The following is a 24,125-nucleotide window of genomic DNA, read 5'->3' as shown; positions in this document are numbered from 1 at the left end:
CGGAGAAGGAGAATTCTGTGTTTTCAAGACGAGATCTCCCTTTCTTTCCCAAACCAGGCAATGCACACAATTCCAGAAAGTTACTCTGCTTCCGCTTGGCAAAGCAAGCTACTCGCATGAAAATCTTTGGGCAGGTTTACACCTGGTATTAAGATGCGTTTATGGTTATTTGATCAAAAGAGTAAATGCATCTTAATATCACGTGTAAGCGGGGCTTCTGTCCCCTGTACATATGATTGTCTTGTGGGCCGTCGTCAGTACCTCATCATGAACTCATCGTGGCCTCAGTTGGCTGTTTGATGACCGTCAGGTGACTGGCACTACTAAAAGTACAAGACCATACAGTATCTCACACAAGCATGGAGCAGAAGATAATGGATGACAGAATGAACAGAAAGGCATTGACAGTTATAAATGACAGACTCCAGTTTCTCTGTCTGGAGTTTGTTGATAGACGAGGATTATAGTGGACAGTGTTTGACAAACAGAGAGCAGGTATCTTCAGAGACTCACATAAATAATTAACTTAATCTCAAACGGCCTCTTCCTGTGAACCAACTGAAGGGTAAAGCTATGAAGTCTAGAAGGTGGAGATGTGTCCCACTTCTATACAGATTGTTTTCCAATTAAAAACACATTTAAAATAGATTTAGTGCCACTGAGCCATGCGATTCATATAAAAGATCTTTAAGTTACAGGACATGCTACCAATTAACATTCATAACCCATTCAAACGCATTGTTTGTTGTTTACACAAGATCACATACTCACGTAATTTTTTATGTATTTCCAGGAAAAGTTTACCTAAAAAAAAAAATTCTGTAATCATTTGTTCACCCTCATGTTGTTCCAAACCCGTTTGACTTTCTGTGTTATGTGGAACACAAAAGGAGATTTTTCAATGAGTATCTCGGTCTGTCTTTTCAATTCAATGGCATTTAATTCCTCAAACTTTTAAACGACCTAACACACAAGTTTAAACAGAAGAATGAATGTAAATGTAAGCGCAGAGTAGTTCTAGCGGGAAGACTAGCAGCTGTACATCATTGCTGTTTCAGTGCACTAACACGGCAACCTCCACCAACCCACCACCACCAGTTGAGTCCCGTCTTGCATGTGGGTAGGCTCCTCGTCCCTGCTTCTCCGGCAGGATATGAGGGTTCCGAGAACTACGGACCGCCAGACGGGGCCTACACCAAAGAGAGACATTGCTTTTCTGTTTTACATTCATCAAATAAATGTCATCTTCAATTTCACTAAGTCTGCGAGTCTTCCTGAATCCCTAATTTTGGCTAAATACCCTCCAAAAATGTGGCCCTATTCACTTCTATTTTAAGTGCATCACTGTAACCTCAATTTTTGCTTATTTTTTTAAGAAAAGGAGGGATGAGTGGAAATTTTATTTTGTGTAATCAGCATTATGCTACAAATGCTGTTGATTAAGATTAGCGTGTGTTGAACCCAGAATATTCCTTTAAAAAGAACCCAAAAGTATCATGAAATTAGTCCATGTGATTTTTTTCATATTCCAAGTTTTCTGAAGCCCTATGTTAGGTATTAGTGAGAAAAAACTAGAACTATGAAGCACGAGTCACATGGACAACTTTTATGATACTTTTGAGTCTTTTTTAGATTTAAAGTGAGGCGCTATTCACTGCCATTGTACTGAAATGATCATACGGATCATACGGGTTTGGAACAACATGAGAAGGAGTAAATTATGACAGAATTTTCATTTTTTAGTAAAATATTCATTTATAGTCACAGTTAAAGGCCATCTAACCATTTAAGCCATGGCCGTGTTCACAATATAGCACAACATCAGGTAGTCTAAGTGTGACTATCAAAGATTAATCTATGTAAGGAAAACAAGACCAATCACATTTCGTTTTGCAAATATATGTAAAAACAAAAATTATATTAAGATGACGTTATCACAGTCTGTAATATTTTGAATGCTGAATATATGTCATAAGGAGACTTTCAAACTTTTTAGAAATGTAATATTTGTAATATTTTTTTACTGTATGGCTTTAGAGCAAACTTACCAAAATGTCTGAGAAATATCAACACAGTGTTGCCATGTAAGCACTTAAATGAAACAATTTAATCTAAGGTAGATGTGTTAACTGTGTTACAAAATCAAGAGGTTAAACATTTTTAATTAATCTCACTTTGACAGCCCTAATTTATATATAGGCTACATTGTCTGTGGCAAGGAAGGCTTTCACCAGCCTTCAACATCCACCGTTTGCCAATGTTCCTGTCTCTCTCTATGACCTTGTCCTTTTCACTAAAACATTTCCTGACAAAAGCTTGCCAGATTCTCAGAGCCTGCAACTGATTTTTTCCCCTGCAAAAAATACAACTGAACCAGACTGATCTCACAGTAAAAGCAGAAACAGGATCTTGACTTTTCTATAGCTGAAATAGGTCAAAGCTTACCAAAATGCAAAACACTGCCCCCAGTGGCCAAAACGGTCAATGTTGTTGGGCATATGGGCATGTACGAGCTCCATTTTCTGGGTGAAATGTCCACAGAGTCGCCCCGAAAGCAAGTTGGGAACAAGTTGTTTTCAGCTGTACAGGCTGTAATACAGTGAAGGAATGGATATGAATAAACTGTACCCCCAACCCAAACTCCAATTCCTTACTTTCGGTGAACTACAAAAAGTCTGCACAATTCAGTTTGATTAAGATACTGAATGAAATCACAATTCATTGGATTTCGGAAAATTACTTTTAAATAATTTATTAAAAGAATCACTTCATAAGAGTCATTTTCGACTACAGTGGTTGCTCTTGTCTGTAGTGATTCACTAAATAAAATCAGTTCATAAGAGTCATTTGTGTGTGAATCGAAATACACACGATGGATGTTGTTGTTTTTCACCCGCAAGCACAAACTCATTTCAAAGACGTGTTTCCTTCCCATTATTTTGTGTCATATGATCTTTTTATCTCCCCGACATTCAATTCAGACTGCAAACGGACATTCACAACTCAGGAGAGTATGTTTTCTTTTGCCGTGGGGCTGTAGATGGGGGAGCACCACTGCTGGAAAATGGTGCATGAAACTGCCGTTTAACATGAAGCGAAAAGTAAATGCAGCTTCTTCTTTGTCGCGATGTTTTTGAACCTGTGCTTGAGTGCAGTCTGGTGCAGTCGCACTTTGGTCAGAGTGGAAGATATGCGATTCAAGCATTTACATGCCAGTATAAAGCAATTAAAATAGGAGTACTTCACATATATTGCTGTGATTATATTACTCTGATCATAAGCTTAATCGCAATATCATAAATGCAATATTCTGTTTACATGAGCTACAGTTTAATCACAGCATTGCCTTAATCGCATTATGAGGGTGCATGTAAATGTTTACAAAAATCACTTTAAAAGGAACCAAAGACTTGTGATGTGAATCAACTTGCTGTCATCCCCAAAGTTTCACAACCACACAATTGCAATTAATCACATGGTTTTATTTTGCAGCTAAGGCATTAATGAATGGATTTTGATTATTGTGAGATCTATCATCGCTGTCATTTCCAAGTACTCACCTATCCGTAATGTATAACTTTGGAATGAAAAACATTATGGAGCAAGGCTTATTACTAAGGGTTAAAGCGATGTCAACTCAAAAGCTTGTAATATGCAAAGCTTTGCTTAAAAATGGCAAGGGTTAAGCATAGGATGAAAATCCCAACATCATATCTTTGATTAGACTTGTTTAATACAGTCTTCATTTCCTAGGTCCTCTCATGCATTCGTCAAAGCGTGCCAACTGTTCATTCTCACACACTCCCTGTCATCACCTGCTGTCCACTCACACTTCACACAGCCATTAACCCACACCTCTGTGTGTCTAAGTCACCATTCACCACTGACCTACATCCAGAGGTTAACCAAAAGAAAATCCACTCTGAGTTCTTTTCCGTGTCATAAAATTCTGCTTCAGGGAGGATCTCTGGCGATCCCCGAGAAAATGTATATGGACACACACTGGCAGTACGCCATGGGACACCAACACTAAAATTGAACTACATTCACCATAGGGCACACATGCTGACCTGCAGGTTAACAGAATTTTAACAGTGACAAACACGTACATGCATAAAAAACTAAACCGTGTCCGTGAGTAAGCAGAACGAGAGATGGTGACAGAGGCAAAAAGTGGATAAAAATATAGTGAGGAAGAAAAGAGGGGGATGAAAAGAGTGAGACCATAAAAAAGTATAGTACACAAAATAGTAACGATTCAACATTGTGGAGACTCTATTCAAAATGAAGAAACAGATTTGGAAGGAGGGACACAAAAATATTTGGGCAGGATAGAGACAGTAAGACCGAAAATTAGGAAGTAATGAGAGAGAGGTACAGAAGAAGGGTTGTTATTAGGATAGTGGAACGGTGAAATGTCACAAAACCTGATAAGAACTAAATTTAGGGTGAAAGTAATAAGAAATTAAAGAAAGAGAAACCACGTTGGGCAAGCATCCTCAGAGACTATTTCTGGTCCCATGGGAACCAGGAAGCAATCACATTCATAAACAAAGCTGAGCGCTTTTCAGAGGATGCATCTTCGCTCTTAAAGGGTAACTAAACCCCTGCTCAGAGTCTGACTCCACCCACTAGCAATATTTGAAAAATGCTGTGGGCAGACACCAGCGGGGATAGAGGGGACGAAACGAGGGCTGGGCTGAGCGGGGGGGCGTGCACCTGAGACCCGTAGTGACGGATTAATTGACAGCTGCTGTCAGACTCTAAAATGGAGAGTGACTGGAGTGGTAATTTTCTCCAGGAGTATTACTATTATGTTATTATTATTCCTCACACGGTCGCAAGACGACATGTACATGAATCTGATGAGTTTTATCGAGTTGATGTCAATAGCGCACGCTCTGTAGGCATATTCATATTTTGCCGCTATGTGAAAAAATCCAGCAAATGCGCCGGCGCGTTTGTCTACCCCAGAGGATTAACTTTAGCCTAACCATAAATTGTGATTCAAATATATATGATCACTCACCTCAAGACGCCGCTGCGGTGGTGCAGTCCATGCAGGAGGAGCAGCGTTTGGCACTGCGTCGCTTTTCAGCGCGAGCTGTTTGGAGAAGACCATTTCCACCTCCATTGCGTTGGAGAAGCAATCCCGCGTAAAATGCAGTTTGCACACTCCTACAGCTCTAGGTGGGAACTCGCGGTCTTCCAGGCCAAGGACATGCAACCACTGGCGCTTAATTTCCAAGTCTGCTGGAAAGCTATACAGTCCAGCAGTGCTGTTGCAACCAGCAACACTACACCTACGTACCATCCTGACCACTGTACTAAATACAGATAATCTACGCTAACTTGAAGCTATCCTAACTGACGCAATAATATGCTACTAACTAACTATGCTTCTAACAATACTACACTAACAAATATGCTAATTAACTACCTAGACTACACTAAATAATCTAAATAACTATATAAATGCTATGCTAAATAGATGCTAAAATACTCCATCCTGATCGTTTTCAATACTCGCAATTCCAACTCCTGACTTGCTACAGTGGTTTTGACGAAACGAGATGGTTTTTATACTGCCATGGGCGTGGTAGCTCGTACCAAGGGCGTGGTGAGCTGGAACCTGCTTACGTCAGCTGTCACCGCTTACGTCACGAGTACCGCAAACAGCCAATAGGAAAATTCAACTGCAGTAGCCACCGTTCAACCTGAAGAGGGCAGCACTCAGACGTTTTTACACCATATATTGTAGAATTAAAACACTTTATACACAAATGTCAAAAAAATTACTTGAATCAATGACCAGTACTAATAAAGCCCCATTCTTACAGATCATTAACTAAAAAAAGTTGGTTTAGGGTTTAGTTACCCTTTAAATTAAATTTGTACTCCACTGACGGTTAGGTTTAGGGTTGGGGTTTGGGTTAGGGGGTAGATTTAATAAAATATTAATTCCTGTTGACTGGATTAAATCATGTACATCTAAAAATACAGCTCGCTTTACGCTATAGGTGCCTCTATGTGTGTAACACCTGAGACTTTTGTGTTAGTGGCCACCAGAGGTCACTAGACGTTTTAGCGACTCTTAGTTTGAAGTTCGGTGTATTTCTTGTCCTGTCATGTGACATCCTGTTTCCCATGTGTCTTGTTCTCATTGGATTATTAACTTGTTAACTGGTTATCAGTTCTGTTCTGTTATTGGTTCCTGTTTAGTAGTCTTGTTATCAATCTTGTTATTAGTTTAGTGTTGTCATTGGTTGTCTTTGTCATGTGTTTCCCTTGTCAGTGTATTTTAGCCCTCTTGTTTGCATTAGTTCCTTGTTCAGTATTGTTGGTTGTAACTCTGTTTCCATGTTCTGTCTATCCAGTTCCTAGTTAAGTCTAAGTTTATAGTTCAACAACACTTCCAGCTTTGGCCACTGGGGACAGTCATGTAAATTTAAGTAAGCACAGACCAATATTAGTTGAAGAACTTTCAAACTATAGACTGCTTTGGAACGTGAAAGTAAACGTTTGCACCGGCTAATGGGCGATCACAGCAAATATTATTTTCATTTACCCATTTGCTCCAAGACCAAAAGGAAAAAAATCCACTATTACATTTGAATGACTTTCCAGAAGTGGAAAAAAATAGAGCTGTGGATTAGGATGCCAAATTTACGGTCACTCTCTCAGCAGCTGTAATCAAAACCCCCTCGCAGCTGTGGTCATTCGTTTCTTAGAACTAATTCCAGGGTAATATAACACAAAGCATAATGTTATAAATTCACACTAATTATTTAAAAAATGTATAATATAAAACTTTTGCAAGATTTATGCTGCCAAATATGGCAAATCTCATCATCACAGTCTGTGAAAAAGGTCTATTGAATCTGAATCCACAGTGAGATCAGTCTGAAAGAAAACCAATTTTAGTTCGCTCTAATTTTAAATGAGAATCATTAAATCCTGGACATTCATTAAGAAGCTATAGGCCTATTCTCTCCCTTTATTCTTACTAAAATAGGAGGAAGGTTAAGTCACCACACACAATAAAAAGCAGTCCCTTAATTCACTTACGCACTCATTACTCAAGTTGATTATTTGCTGGTCCTTGAAGCAAAATATAATTTTCGGAAATGTGACCTGGATATGTTTCGTGAGATTCACCCAGTACATGTAAAACATTTTAACACTCAAAGTCACGATCACAGACAGTTAACAGCCAATATAGCAGAGAAAGCAAGTGGGAGGAGGAGAGAAAGTGAAGTCTCTCTCACTCTGGGGTTTTGCTGCCCTTAATTAACTGAGCTGGCATTCTCTCTCGCACCATGAAGGTGGGTTTTTACTCTGCTGCCAGCGATGAGGGCCTCACAACAATATTAAACTCAGTGCACCCACATGACTTAAAGTAATAAAGACTTAAAAGGTCAGTCAACATTGTCTAACAGAGACTGCAGTGGAAACGTGCGGATGACATTCATTTTCAAAGTCAGATGAGTCCGTGATGAGATAAAAAGAAGGACAGAGAGAAAGATGTAGACACTCAGAAAAACATCATTAGGTTTCGTCCAGCCACAGATGCTTATAATGGACATAAAGAAATGTTCCGGGTGAATTAGTGTTCACACTTAATTCACATGGATTAAACACAAATCTGAGAATTAACAGACTAACATTTTAGAAAACAGAAAGTGGGGGGCCTGGGTAGCTCAGCAAGTAAAGACGCTGACTACCAATCCATGGTGTGCTGAGTGACTTCCTAAGCAACCAAACTGGCCTGGTTGCTAGGTAAGGTAGAGTCACATAGTGTAACCTCCTCGTGCACTGGTCTAAAAAAACTACATAAAATAAATGTCTCTATAAATATAGTATTTTTTATGAAAACCTAGTGCTATTGTCCATTTCAGTGTACATTGTGTTTAGCAGCATGGCTTTCATGATAAATCGCTCAAATTTACAAAATGACATATCGGATGAATTACAGACTCTAATCTTTTGACTCAAACAGGTTTCAATGTAAAAACTTAATGAGGTTTCTAACCAGATGTAGTTTTGTTGTTGTTTCTCCCAAAGACAAACTCTGCTGTGACATGTTGTTTTGTCACATGACTCTGTATGTCGAAAGTTTAACCCTTCACTGACAGCACAGTGTGTCTTGAACTGATACCAAACTGATAACCAAAATACTCATGGACACATGGTCGTATGAGGTTAATGTTATTGGCACATTACTAAGTTGCTAAGATGTTCTGGTTGGTTCCTATGACATTGCTAGTTGTTTGTTCAGGTGTTCTGGGTTGTCGCTTGGAGGATACTTATTGGCCCAAGCCAAAAAAAGCATATTTAATAATCCACCAGGTGAAAATTTAAGTCTGAATGCTTAGAAATATAAAAGCATACTACTTCTCACCAATATACATGATTTGAGGTGTCATTCATGTCTGCAGCAAAAATGTTAACTCCATATATATATATATATATATATATATATATGGACAAAAGTATTGGGCCACACCTCTTAATCACTGAATTCAGGTGTTTCATTCAGTCCCATTGCAACAGTTGTATAAAATCAAGCACCTAACCATACAGTCTGCCTTTACAAACATTTGTGAAAGAATGGGTCATTCTAAAGAGCTCACTGAATTCGAGCATGTTACTGTAATAGGATGCCACCATTGCAACAAGTCAGTTCGTGAAATGTCTTCCCTCCAATATATTCCACGATCAACTGTAAGTGGTATTATTGCAAAGAGGAAACATTTAGAAACCACAGCAACTCAGCCACGAAGTGGCAAACCACGTAAAGGTACAGAGCGGGGTCGCCGATTGCTGAGGCGCATAGTGCGTAAAAGTTGCCAACTTTGCTGACTCAATAACTGCAGAGTTCCAAACCTTCTTTAGCATTGTTATTGTTGACATCAGCACAATAACTGTGTGCCGGGAGCTTCATGGCATGGATTTCCATGGTCGAGCAGCTGTATACAAGCCTTACATCACCAAGCACACTGCCAAGCGTAGGATGGAGTGGTGTAAAGCATGCCGCCACTGGACTCTGGAGCAGTGGAAACGTGTTCTGTGGGGTGATGAATCATCTGGAAGTCTGATGGACGAGTCTGGGTTTGGCGAATGCCAGGAGATCTTTTCTTGCCTGACTGCATTGTGCCAACTGTAATGTTTGGTGGAGGAGGGATAACACTATGGGTTTTTTTTTCTGGGGTTGGCCTCTTGACCCAGACCCCTTAGTTCCACTGAAGGGAAAAGTTAATGCCTCAGCTTACCAAGACATTTTAGAAGATTCTATGCTTCCAACTTTGTGGAAACAGTTTGGGGAAAGCCGTTTTCTGTTCCAGCATGACTGTGCCCCAGAGCATAAAGCAAGGTCCACAAAGGCATGGTTGGAAGAGTTTGGTGTTAAAGAACTTGACTGGCCTGCACAGAGCCCTGACCTCAACCCTATCGAACCCCTTTGGGATGAACTAGAAGGGAGATTGCGAGCCAGGCTCTCTCGTCCAACATCAGTGTCTGACCTTACAAATGCGCTTCTGGAAGAATGGGCAAAAAAAAAAAAAACACTCCAAAATCTTATAGAAAAAAAAGCCTTCTCCAACAACCTGGAGTTAAGTGCCTTGCTCAAGGACACAATGGTGGCGGCTCTGGGAATTGAACCAGCAACCTTCTGATTAACAGTTATGTGCTTTAGCCCACTACACCACCACCATAGTGACATTTTTGAGTTACTAACGAAGGCTTGAATGCATCATTTGGTTTGAACCGGCAAAGACAGATTCTGATCCATCACATTAGAAAGTAGTTCCATGCACAAATGCTGTACATTTTTTTCCTAATTTTTTAAAATGTACTTGTTCATTGAACTGTTGTATATAAGCAATATCACACGAGCAAGAGTGCGATATGGCCCTACATCAGCACTGCTGTGATTCGGCCGCAGGCCGAGTGCTGTAGGTAATCACAGCAGTGCTGATTTAGGGCCATATAGCACAAATATATGATATTATATTAGACAAAACTGGAATTTTGTATTATTATTTTTTTAAAGAAAATGTGAGTAATGTAAGGGGTGCAAAACTGGCTACTATGTTGTCAGGGTGATGCTATGTGTTTAGCTAAAGTGTTCTGAGAGGTTGTTAGCACATTGCTAAGTTGCATTCAATGTTCTGCTTGGTTCCTAAGGTGTTGCTAGGTGGTTGTTGAGCTGTTTTGGGTTGTTGCAAGGTGGTTGCTTACTGACCAAAGTCCAAAGAGTTTACTTTATCATCCGCCATGTGAAAATGTTTAAACTGTTTTCTAAGAAAAGTATTAGCACAGCTCTTCTAAACAAGATCTCTTCACAACATGAGTTGTCATTATTGACCATAGAACAAATGTGCTGGACAGATGATATGACACATTTTAATACTTTGGGTTATGGACTCTTTTCAAAATCTGAAAAGAATCTTCAGAGTTAATCTCAACACAAACTTTGTATTCCCAGAAGCAACTTTTATCACTTTAAAATGCAAATAATACACCAGATCAGAGACATAATTCCTTTTTCCCACTTTTTGCATGTCATAATGTTCTAGAGGCTCGATATGTTCTCTCAGTGTGACAAACCGAGACAAGTGTTTCTCTCTCACGTCACATTTAATTGAGATCATAAGTACTTTTCACAAACTGATAGTAAGTGCAGTAAATGTGGCTGATATAACAGCATAAAAAGCAATGAGAGTCAAACTAGAGAGAAATTACTGCACATTGATGCAAACACGACCTTACGGCAAATACAGTAAATGTAGAAAAATCAAGATCGACCAGATCAGCGTAAATAACACAAGCATGTGATGTAGTAAAACTCCTTGATAAATGTTACTAAAGATTTTGTTTCTGGTAGCATTTATCCTGCTTGATATAATTTAATAGAGTGTTTGAGTTTGTGTTCATTGCTTCCACCCAGCTTGAAGTTCTTACCATAAACCCCTTGCGCTTGTGTGTACCGGTGGAGGACCGAAAATAATAAAATCCAGAAAAGCTCCATCTTCAGGTGCGATCCCTCATTACCTGCGGGAAAACCACAAAGCGCATCATGACAACCAGCTTTGAGACACCACAGCATGAGGTCAGAATTGAAATGAGTGCCCCTAGCAGGAAATCATGCCATTATCATCATGAAAACCATCATAATAAGAGATTAAAGAAGCATAACGAAATTTTATTCACTGATTCAATCATTTTTATCCCTGTATTGTTTAAGCGCATGCATTTATGGGGGTTATAAAGACAATTCATTTCCAGAACCATGGATTATCTGCAGATTACAGGAGCTGTGTTGCTGTTTGATGGGATTGAATGCAGAGGTTATTTCTGAAATTGCTGGGCAGTTAAGGACGATCAGATACATGATTTAATAAACCTGGCCCGACTTGGTCATGAAAACAGAAATGCACAAGTATTCAACTGAAGGCTAGCAATTTTATGGCTATTTACACTCATTTGTCCAAGAAATATCACTGAATTAATTCACTTTTTAATAACTTTGTGCACCGACTAGTTTTGATATGCTGGGTTACCTGAAAAACATAGCAGAACCCCATACAGAAGTCTGATATGGATATATATGAATATCATCACAAAGTAAATTTAATGTATTTAAACATATTAAAATTCCATTAGTATTTCATTTTTGTTGTATTTTGAAATATGTGTCCCATATACATTCACTGAGCACTTTATTAGGTACACTATGGTCCTAATAAAGTGCCTGGTTGTGGTCTTCTGCTGTTGTGGCCCATTCGCCTCAAGGTTTGGCGTGTTGTATATTCTGAGATGCTATTCTGTTCACTACAATTGTACAGAGTGGTTGTCTGAGTTACTATAGCCTTTCTGTCATCTCGAACCAGTCTGGCCATTCTCTGTTGACCTCTCTCATCAACAAGCCATCTGCAAAACTGCAGCTCACTGGATGTTTTTTTATTTTTGGCTCCATTCTGAGTAAAATCTCAGAAGTTCAGCAGTTATAAAAATACTCAACCCAGCACACCTGGCACCAACAATCATGCTATGGTCTAAATTACTGAGATCACATTTTTTTCCCCATTCTGATGGTTGATGTGATCATTAACTGAAGCTCCTGACCTGTATCTGCATGATTGTATGCATTGTACTGCTGCCACACTGATAAAATTATCGCATGAATAAGTAGGTGTACAGGTGTTCCTAATTAAGTGCTCAGTGAGTGTATGTACAAGTAGTATGTGACTTTTTATATCAGTGAAATACAAATATAAATATGAACATACTATATTTCATATATGTGCTTTATAGCTAAATATGAAATTTCAGCGTAAATTGTATATAAGCATTTGCCCAAGAGCCTGGTATTACTCGTAAATCCATTAAATGCAATTTCAACAGACTCTTTTGGTCCCCATTGATCAGAGATAAAAAAATGCATCACAACAATCATCAATATTGATGCATTTTTATAATTTATATCCGAAGTAAAAAACTAAAAGTGTTAAGGTAAAACTTCAACAACATTCCTCAGGCTTTGCATATCCTATATTCTTAATTAACATATATTTCACAAGAAATGCATGACCTGCATTAGTTTTCACTCTTAAATAAATAATAATAATATAAAAACGTTTATATACGCCTGTATTGCATATAATAATTGCTGTAACTGCACAGTCCTCTATAATGATCCACATCGCATGCATTCACTTAACCTGTGTTTTGTCTTGGGACACTTTTGTTTATAACTATGTAGTTACGCATTAGCATGTGTTATCAAAGCATTAATAAATGATTTTGCTCAACAATATAACATGCATCATTTCTATGCTTGGCAGTTCGCACATTTTGTTATGCTAGGGAGACAATATTTTGGGGGGTTTAAGCTCCAATTCAGCACCTTTGAACGTGACAGCACCTGTAATGATACACATCAGTTCTACTCGACAACGAGCGATCGACATGCTGGTTTGGGAAACAGGCGTTGTTACAACATCGTAAAATTACGCACGACGCAAGTTTAGACGATTGTAAGAGCGAGATTTGCAACGTTATCGGCACACTAGGGCTGGATATGTTTCATTTGTACAACGAGTGAACTGTTTATTAACTAATACGCTACACCAATACTAAGACATGCGTGGCATAGGTATTAACGGAAACACTTTTGCGCGCAATCCCAAACATTGCATTTGTGAACATGCCATTAGTGTTAGTGAAAGTGGAGTTGGAGTTGGAGAAGGAGGTTCGCATTGATCTATATACCCTGATATCACACAATTGCTTAAATTTGTGGGTTGTGTAGCGTGGTGGTTCAAGATCTGTGCTGGTTACCAAAAGGTTCAAACTCTGCACTGGACAATGTACCACCACAAACACTTAATCTCAGATTACTCCAGGACTGAACCTGTCATCGTAAGTGCATTGGGAATTGTTTTGGATAAAGGTATCAGCAAAATAGCACATTGGTGAAATAATGTAAGTTGTAACACAGGATTGAGAAAACTGTTGGGGGGAAAACGGCTTTTACGCAAAGTTCAAACTCATGAGTCTACTTGCTCTTGGTTCATTTGTAATGTTTATCTATGTATGTGTTTAAACGCACATTTGAACTCATTTGATCAAGAGAGTAAAAGTTCTTTCCCATGTCTGTATAGCCTATAGGGATCTTTGGGTGTGGACATTTTGCGGATCCTTCGGGTAAAAGAGCGTTCAGATTTACACACTTTCCAACTCAAACCCTCTATCATAAATAGCTGGTATAAAGTACAGCCTACCTTTATCTATGCGAGCTCAGTCTCCTCGCAGTTAGTTCGACGAAACGCTGGTCAAAATCCTTAATTCCAGTTCAAAAGAACGTGCAGGTTTGACTTTCACAAGAAGGATGAAGTTCCTGGTGTTTAGTTTGTTCCTATGCGCGTCTAGCAGGAGCGCACTGGTGTCCCTCCATCCAGAAAATAAACAAGATATTCCAACACATTCCTCCAGGTAAGCTTAACTGATGTTAAACTCTTGCAAAAGCCAGCACACATCCACGCAAAGGCGCATTTGTGGAAAACCAACAGTCCGCGATTATATGGTATGATCTCTCAGGTCAGTGTGACTGATTTGAACTCTTCACCACTGATGTTCTCCGATCAGATGCGCGTTCATCGGGAGCGCTCTCCAGAGTGACAGACGGATGGAGAGGTTGCGCGTCTTTGTGCGCGTCAGAGTATAGATGGGCGCAGCGATGTTTCTGCCCATCTAGTGATGGTCGGATATCTAGAGTCTATAGTCCGTGCCGAGGGGCGAATGGAAGGCAGATATACTCGTCTGATCTCTGGACAGCTTTTTGGAGAGTCTCTGCGTAAAAGCTCCACCAGGTCTGGTCTCAGTAATGAGTGGTTTATAAAAGGGACCGGGCGTAAACTGTATCAACTCTCCGCATTTTCCAACAGTATTTTGGTGGACTCTCTAGCCAATTAAAGCTCCACTGCTGAAAACGGAGGACTCGCCCAGGATCCCGGTGGACCAATTAAATAAGTAAGAAAAAAAAATCACAATGACTCTGCCACCCCTCCTCTATATTCCTCTCTCTCTCCTCCTCCTCCTCCTACTCTCTCTCTTTCTACTTCATCTCCCCTTCCATCAGTTTCTCACACTGCCTGTCGTCACTGATGGTGCGGACACTTTTGCGAACTACTAAGTGCGCTACTCCTGGTGGCCAATAAGCGGCGTGTTTGAGCTTATTATAATTCTAGAGAGCGCCCTTGCCCTTATAGACGATGAAGAAAAACAAATCTTGCATGAGGTCATAAATCCAAGGGATGAGTAATAGATAAATATACTATTTCAAAACATAAAATATCCAATATCAAGTGGGGATGTTTGTGTTTGGGGGTAGATTTCATGATTTCCATGCCAAGATAACATGTTCCACTACATGTTCAGATCACATTTAATGGTAAAATAATTATATATATATTGCATAGATAAAACAGCACCTATTTATGTCCCAAAAGATTTAGTTCATTGTGACATAATTTCCATGACACTTCCCCCATCCCATACATTTTCATTACTGTAATGAATTTATACAATTACTTTTATGTTTTCTTGTAATTACAGTCATTCTAAATGGTGATTTTCATTACAGTAGCTAATGTGTATTTTTTTACTGTATATAAAATACTATAGTATAATGACTTTAATTTTAATAAGGATAAAGACATGTGCATGATGCATAAATATTCGCATAATAGCAATAAAATATATATGGGGAAAAGGAATATTCCGGGTTCATTACAAGTTAAGCTCAATCATCTGCATTTGTGGCATAATGTTGATTACCACAAATATTTATTTTGACCAGCAAAATTCTGGGTTCCAGTGAGGCACTTACAAAGGATGTGAATGGGGCAATTTGTACATGTTAAAATATTCACTATTTCAAAAGTATAGTCACTATACATAAACCATATGCGTTTTAGCATAATATTAGTGTGATAAAATTTCTTACCATCCTTTTCTGTGTAAAGTTATAGCCAATTGTACAACTTTATTGCCATGACAATGTAATTTCAACAAACCATAAACCCCTAAAATGACTGTCAAAATGACAATTTAAACAACTTCACAGCTCAAATAATACATGAGGTTTAACAGAAGAATTAATGAAAGTGCTTTTATAAAATTATAACCTTTCACATCTCTGCTTTTGAACCTTCCAGAAATCGGCCCCATTCACTTCCATTGTAAGTGCCTCACTGTAATCTCCATTTGTGCTTTTTTAAAAGAAAAGGATGAACGTGTCAAAATAATTTGTTGTGGTATGCAACATTATGCCACAAATTCTGTCACTTGAGCTTAACTTGTATTGAACCCAGAATATTCCTTTAATTGCCCTGAAAATAATGTCACAATTCAAAAATATGTAACCCTCTTATTGCGTTCAGAATCTGCATACATCTTATGCATTTGCTGGTCAATTTTGTCCCAGTGGAATTCAAGCTTATAAATCATTCATAACCCAATGTTCATACATGTAAAATGATTTATATTTTTGCCATGTTAACTGACAAATTAAAAATTTATTAATAAATAAGCAAGTAAAATTGTCCTAATCTTCATAATATCACATGTAAAGCCAAAATAGATGCCCTGGTCAAAATTGACACAATTGTGTCTTATGATGTAAAAATGTTTTAGATGGATATATCTCTTAAATTATTTGATTAAAGAATCTGAAAAAAAAAATAAAAAACTACCACCGCTGGAGTCACAAGTTCGAATCCAGGGTGTGCTGAGTGACTCCAGCCAGGTCTCCTAAGCAACCAAATTGGCCTGGTTGCTAGGGAGGGTAGTCACATGTGGTAACCTCCTTGTGGTGGCTATAATGTGTGATTCTCGCTCTTGGTGGGCGCATGGTGAGTTGTGCGTGGATGCAGAAAATAGCGTGAAGCCTCCACACACGCTATGTCTCTGAGGTAACGCACTCAACAAGCCAAGTGATAAGATGCGCGGATTGACGTCTCAGACACCGAGGCAACTGAGATTCGTCCTCCGCCATTGGGATTGAGGCGAATCACTACACCACGATGAGCACATTAGTAATTGGGCATGACAAAAAAAAAAAAAGAATCTGAAAAATAATATGATGTGTATTTTGATAGTCTTGACAAACTCACAAAGATTGGTTCACATACTAAACATTATCTGGCACTTAAATATTATTATCTCCCTCTCCAGGGTTAAAAATGACCTGAACACAATAGCAGGGTAAAGCTATTTAAAAAAAAAATGTGTTTCAAGTATAAATTGTGCCTTAAAGAGATTTTTCACCAAAAAATTATAATTTTGAATAATTTACTCACCCTCATTCCATGTCAAACTCGCATGTCTTTCTTAGATTTGATGAACACAAATTAAGATATTTTGAAGTATGATATGTTTTTGTCTATACAGTGTACGTCAAAGGGGTATATTTTAAAACTATCCCAAAAAAATTAACCTGCCACTCCGTTATTTTAATAAATGATATATAAAATAGCTCAACTGGTTGTAAAAACCACAAACCTGGCAACTCTATGTCTGGTAGTACATATGCATCAAGAAAGTGTTTAAATGAGCTTCCCTCATGAACGTGCCGAGGAGGATGCAGATGTCTGTTTCTGACCCAAAGTGATCAAATCACTTCAGAAGACATAAATTAAACCAGTCGAGTCGTATGGATTACTTTTATACTGACCCTAAGTCATTTTTGGAGCTTGAAAGTTTTGGACCTCTTTGACTTGTATTGTATGAACAAAATTACATCACACATAATTCTTAATATCTTTGTTTGAGATGGCATGAGGGTAAGTAAATGATGAGAGAATCATCATCTTAAGGTGATCTGTTCCTAAACAGAACTATAAAAAAAATAATGGTTGAAGAAAAGGCACCCAGGTAAATCCCATCCCAATTTGGGAGACAGCCAGCAGCCTTGGCACAGATTGTGAAGAGGACATCATAGTTTTAGTTCATCACAGTAAATGTGTGTGAGAGGCTGGCAGGGCCGGACTGGTGGCTAAGATGCCCGCTGTTCCCCTCATGTGCGTATTCCCTTGCCTAGGGCCAGTGTGTGGCACATGAAAAAAGTATGAGAGCTCACTGGATCGCAGTGTAATACTCTGGCCAAATGAGTGTGTGAGCTAGGGGAATGCTGTCAGCAAGCATGTGTCAATATGGGAGTATGTCAGTGTAAAGGGGTATAAAGGAAAGAGAACCGGCTTGGCAATATAAATAATAGTTTAATAATAAACTGAACCAAAAACACACAAACATTAACACAGAGCAGCCGCCTGTATTTCTCTCTCTCTCTCGAACTGTTGTCACTGTCCGCCTTTATCCCTCGGCCCCCATCAGGCTGATTGGGGACTGGGCGTGCTTTGTTCCAGCCCGGCCCCACCCTCATCTGCTCTACACTCCTCCCGGCATTGCCTCAGGCAGGGAAGCCCCCGGCATGACGTATCCCCTTTCTCGACCTGGGAGGAGACAGGAGGGTAAAAACAACAACAAAAACTAAATAGGCGAGGGAAAGGCCAACACGGAGCGAAAGAGAGAGCGAGAGAGAGAGAGAAAAAACTCACTCACCGGTTCTCTTGATGCACCGTTGCGTGGTCCCCGATCACTCCTCCAACCTCTCAGGCAGACGGCAGACGCTCCTCCCCGGGCGGACCAGAATAAGACTGACTTCCAGTGGACAGAACGCCCCTCCGCATTCTCGGTGACCCGTGGGGACAATACTCCACCCATGGCAGTAGCCCTAACGCTCCAGGCGGTCGGGGAGTCGCTTCCCTCCTCCCCTCACGGACGGCGGTCTTCTCGACCCCTCCGTGCTTCTGAGGGATGGCAAGGCACTCCTCCGCCCCTGGCAGAGGCTCCTTCGATCCAGGCGGTCGGGGAGTCCAGTCCCCACTCGCCTCCCGGACAGCTACTCAGTCCCCCGGCGAATGGCAGCGGCACTCCCCTGGGTGGATGGCAGTGTTTCGGCACCAGTGTAAAGGGGTATAAGGGAAAGGAGGAGGCGATAACCGGCTTGGCAATATAAATAGTTTAATAATAAACTGAACCAAAAATACACTGAGCAACTGCCTGTAATTCTCTCTCTCTCGAACCGTCTTCACCGGCCGCCTTTATACATTGCGCGCCCCATCAGGTTGATTGGGGTCCGGTTGTGTGTTGTTCCAGCCCGGCCCCACCCTCCTTCGCTCTACAGTCAGCTCTCCCAAAATCCTCTTGAGGCAGTCACAAACGAGTGTGCTTCTCTTAGTGCATACTGCATATTGAACAAATATCCTGAATGAGACATTAATTAATGGGATGGTTTCCATACTATTTGTAGCACCAATGCAGAGAAATCAAACATAACGGTCTTTATTGAAAACAAAGTGAAGAGTTGCAGTAATGAGACAATAATCCAGATCAGGCTGCAGCAGGGAGAGCAAACGGAAATGACTGACTGAAGAAAGGTGTGAGATGATGTGTGGAGGATTGATGGCGTGGATGTGGAGACACCCGGGTGGAGAATGGCAGCGATGAGACAAACAGGTGAAAAGGTGAGTATAATCCACAGGATAGAGAATAAAAGCCCAGAAAGAAATGTAATCCACCAACTGGTAAATCCACACAGGGGAAGAGAGCACTAACAAGACTGACAGAGAGGCGAAACAAATATGAGAAACTCACACAAGAATCTGGTGACCAACACAGAAGAGGGAGAATATATAGGCAGCAGTAATGGGAAACAGGTGGGAGTGATTACCTTGTGAGCAGCGGGAATGAGCGTTGCCAAGGGAATGTTGATCACGCCGGCCACGCGGCAAGGCAAACGCACACGTGGAGAACGAAAACACACAGACACACAGAAACAAACAAACAAAAAAAAAAAAACAGATAGACCCTGAAGCCTAGAGACTGAGGCCGTGACATTTAAGGAATGCTCACTGAGGTATTTTGGTGCTCCTTTAAACCGCTTTTTTTAAAGGAATAAGTCACACAAAAATAAAAATCTGTCACCCTCATGTAGTTACAAAGCTTTATGACTTACTTTCTGCCATGGGACACAAAAGGAGATGTTTTGCTGAATATCCAAGTTTCTCTTTTCTATAAAACATAAAGTAGACAATGTTCAAGCTCCAAAAAGTACAAATAAAGCACTATAAAAAGTAGTCCTTAATAGTACATTCGCAAGTCGCTATAAACCCACTGAGCACATTATTACAAACACTATGGTCCAAATAAAGTGCCCGAGATGGTCTTCTGCTTTTGTAACCCATCCACCTCAAGTTTTGACGTGTTGTGAATTTTCAGATGCTATATTTTACAGAGAGGTTAACAGAGATACCGGTTTACAGAGTTACCAGTTTCGGTCAGCTTGAACCAATCTGTCCGTTCTCCATTGACCTCTCTCATCAACAAGGCATTTCCTTCCGCAGAACTGCTGCTCACTGGATGTTTTTGGTTTTTGGTAACATTCTGAGTTAACTCTAGAGACTGTTTTGTGTGAAAATGTCACGGTTGAAATCATTAAAATCACATGTTTTCCCAATTCTGATGGTTGATGTGATCATTAACTGAAGCTCTTGTCCCGTATCTGAATGATTTTATGCCATGCACTGCTGCCACACGATTGGCTGATTAGATAATCACATGAATAGGTGGGTGTACATGCGTTCCTAGTAAAGTGCTCAGTGAGTGTATAGTCACTATATTCAGTGTCTTCTGAAGCCATACAATACCTTTGTGTAAGGAACAGCCCCAAATTTAAGTTAGTCACAAAAAATGTACCCTCCGCCATAGATCTCAAATGTAATTCAGACACTTTCCATGTCATAATTGGTTATGAGACACATGACAACCAATTACATTTGGTGTCATAAACAACAAGGTAAGCATGATGTGTCTTGACATGCCATATTTGATCATACGCAAATGTCTAATTTCAGGTCTGGTCAGAGTTCTGATTAGGTCTGTTCCTCCTCTCTCATATATATGTATAAGACTCCAACTGAAGCATGTCAGCCGACTCCACGGGGGCCATTATTCAGAGGGGTAATTGGCAGAGCGGAGCACGGAGATGCCCTTGGGAGCCAACAATTCATAACCCCCCTCAAAGCCAATATCCGATACCAGAAAATACGCTGAGACAAGAGATGGTTTGTGAGAAGACAGAGAGAGAGAGATGGACTGCTTCATCACAGAGCAAAGTAATGGGTGAGTATTGATTGCTCTCAGCCGAGACTCCAATTTCATGTTTAAAACAACACTGATCCTCATTAGGCGGGGAGAGGGGGGGGGTACGGAGACACAAACACTTAGCTATCAGTTCCAAGGACACACAAGTGCAAGGAGAAAGAAGAAAAATGAGTGGGTAAAAAAAAGAAGAAAGAAGCAAATGAGGACAGGAATGGACAGGAGTTTCACTCCTTAAAGAGGTCTTATCATGAAGAACCAAATTTTTTTGAGATAACTGTGTTAATTACACTATAAAAACATAGTGCAACATTTAGACCTCAAAAATTCCTTCCTGTGACAAAGGAACATTTATTATGTTAGCTTGATAGGGTTAACATACTGTTATTCTACAGAATTGGTTTAGTGCAGGCCAATTAGTCTGGCAACACAAGGGCTAAATGCGGCCGTTTTAAATTTTCTGTGTCCACCAAACTTGGCACAGACCTTCAGACAATTCTGACTCGTGTTATGTCTTTTCTATCTGAACAAACTTACGGTTTCCTTTAATGGATAATCTCAAAAATTAATTATGATACATCCCGAATGTCATGGTTACTGTTGTAACCTCTGTTCCCTGATGGAGGGAACGAGACGTTGTGTCAAATCTGAACTTCTGAACTTGAAAAAAGGCCAATGAGAAATTGGCAGACAGAATTTGCATGTGCCGCCCCTGGTTTGGTAGGCCTAGTGTCATGGCAAGGGGGACACAATGTCTCATTCCCTCCATCAGGGAACAGAGATTACAATAGTAATCATGACATTCCCCTTCTGACACTCACTCAACGTTGTATCGAATGTTGTGACACAAGCACCATTTAAAAGCACCATGCACTAGACCGTGTTACGTGAACTGCTGACACAGGTGCAAGTAGGCTGCTGTGTGCTAGAAGCAACTCTATAGGCCACATGTAACCCTCCCCAATGCCCGCAGAAAAAGGTGTCATATACATACCTTAGGTTCCCAGCACCCCTAAAGGGGGAACAGGCAATATGACCATCATGTGAGCAAGCCAGCCATCTGCGGCATTTCTGTCTCAATGTTTCTTGCATAGAGCGTAAAGCGGCTGGGGCTATCTAACGCTATGAAATGCTTCGGTGAAGGCGATCTTTCCAGATCCTATTCTTTCAGGGGGAAAAGACCTTGCGGAGACCACATCCTGGCCAGACCAGGGGCGTGGACTGCATAGCATACAGACAGGGAGAAAGCCGCTGGTAATGCGCTGTAGATCCAACAACAGTGCTTTCCCAACAGAGGTGAGTGGAACAGTAGTGAAATTCAGCTTGCTGCTGCACAACCGCTCGGCTCCAAAGAAAAAATCTGACTGACAGACGCATTCCCGCTTCCCTTTATACCCGTATGTCTGGGGCGGGACATGCAAATTCTGTCTGCCAATTTCTCATTGGCCTTTTCTCAAGTTCAGAGGTACGCGAGGCTCTCAAGAAAGACCACTTGTGTCACTACATTCAACACAATGTCGAGTGAGTGACAGAAGGGGAAGTGCATACTTCTGCACAATTCTACACTACTTTGTATGGAAGTAGTGTGAGTAGTATGTTTCTACTAAGAATGCAACCAAAAATAAAGTTGGTTTTATATACCTGGATGATATTTCTTCAACTGAAAATGTGGAGTGTGGAATGTTGGACACTTCATGCTCTCAACAGTCGTGGCTTGCCCTACTGTAAGGCAGGGTGCCAATGTGTTTGCATTCAAAGGCAAAGGGCAAATGTATGATCTTTGAGAAAATCACCAAACTAACTTTCTCACAATTAGCATCTCTTCCTGAGGCACCACAACCCACTGAGCGGAGACTGCAAATTCACACCTCATTGTCGCCCTCCCACATCTGTCCCATTCTCTCCTCTCTCCCCCATTCAGCTCAGAATCACCTAAGATCTGTATGTAACAAAAGTATATATCTGATGTATACAAATAATGTAACTAGTGTAACATGTTTGGAATCATTTAAAATGTCTCAGTGCGTCTGGTATAGTGCTCTTATTCCCAGGTTTGTAAACTTAATGACAGCAAAGTTATAAGGTCTTTGCCAAATGCTTTATAATTCTGGAGGTCTGTCTCCATCCCTGCTTGTATGTTAATGAAGTATGTCCCCAGGACTTCCAAACCTAACCACTCCCAAAATCCCCTTTGTCCATGGTTGGGTATTTAAGGAAAGGCGACACATTGCTCAGGGCTCTCTGTAATCAGACGATCCCAAACAGTTTACTGTTTGTAGTTTATTTAAGGTGATTGCAATTCGAATTTCTTATGTTTTGATAAAATGTCTAACTTTGACTTATCAATGTCTAATTGGAATTGATGAATTGATTATGTTACCTGATCAATAAATTGTCAACATTTGATTTTATTCTGACTGACTCTGACATTGTGTTTTCCCAAACAGATTAAACGATTCGTATGTTACCGCAAGTCTGCGTCAGATTAGTGACGACTAATATTTGGCATCGATTCAAGTGTACTTGGTTTGCAAAGACAAAAAGGGAATTTCCATTTAGAACAGCAACCGCTGCTTGACCAATCTAAATTCGGGTGTCTAACCTCTGTTTTAATTTGATGTTTCTCCAGATAAGTGTACGTGGGAAACCACGCATGGCCAATCCAAAGCTATTATAAGAGAAGTTATGTTGGTCAACTTACATCTGTAATAGTGGCCGTGACCTCTACTGAAGAAAACGTTAAGTTACATTCAAGTGTGTGCAATTCCATGGGGCTATACTGAAGTATCTTTGATTGTGTATACGTGAACGTAACCGATCTCAGGTATATAGCAATTACCTCTGTTTGATGATCCAATACTGGCCGCTTGTGATCGTGAGACCCGCGGTGTAGAGAAAACACGCGAGGACCTCAAAGCAACATAGTTTCTTAATCTAAACGGGTAAAGTATAATTAAAGAATTAAAGGAATAATCAAACATTCGCTCACTTTTAATGATACTCAGATATCATTAAAAACCTTTTCATTTATGGAGTCAGATGAATAAACGAGGTAATACATAAGAGAAAATGTATTTCATTTAATATTGTTGTGTTGCGTAACAAGAAAGACAGTAACGCGCAGAGACCTTCACCCGTATTATTGGAGACCGCCATTGGACCGATAAACGGGCTTACAAAGTTACACAGCTGAAGAACTACTAAATTACAAATAAATTGTAATTAATGGTGAATGTACAGTAGCAACTATCAAAACTTCTGTGAAAGCACACCTTGGAAATGTGAGTTAAATTATTTACTCTGTGAATATATATATATTAATTGAGTTATAAGAGTGATATGAGATTGATTAACACTCTAAAGCTAGCAACAAGTCATTGCGTGTGTTTGAAATTTCACTT

General features: G+C 40.0%; 2 protein-coding genes across 2 annotated transcripts in view; both read right to left on the bottom strand.

Annotated features, from left to right (window-relative positions):
* Nucleotides 1–14,341, bottom strand: part of LOC127660453 (MAM domain-containing glycosylphosphatidylinositol anchor protein 1-like) — a 245,028-nt gene extending 230,687 nt beyond the window's left edge. The window contains exons 1-2 of the mRNA XM_052150695.1: nucleotides 13,785–14,341; nucleotides 10,963–11,052 (exon numbers count right to left, since the gene is read on the bottom strand). Coding sequence (XP_052006655.1) covers nucleotides 10,963–11,029 — 67 coding nt within the window. The 5' untranslated portion in view covers nucleotides 11,030–11,052; nucleotides 13,785–14,341. The remainder of the gene's footprint in view (nucleotides 1–10,962; nucleotides 11,053–13,784) is intronic.
* The window catches only part of LOC127660454 (AN1-type zinc finger protein 3-like), a 583,207-nt gene that overhangs the window by 497,204 nt on the left and 61,878 nt on the right, over nucleotides 1–24,125 (bottom strand). The window lies entirely within an intron of this gene.

Source organism: Xyrauchen texanus, chromosome 20, assembly GCF_025860055.1.
Source record: "Xyrauchen texanus isolate HMW12.3.18 chromosome 20, RBS_HiC_50CHRs, whole genome shotgun sequence".
NCBI lineage: Eukaryota > Metazoa > Chordata > Actinopteri > Cypriniformes > Catostomidae > Xyrauchen > Xyrauchen texanus.
The sequence above is the reverse complement of the archived record's forward strand: the minus strand, read 5'-3'. Positions and strand labels throughout refer to the sequence as shown.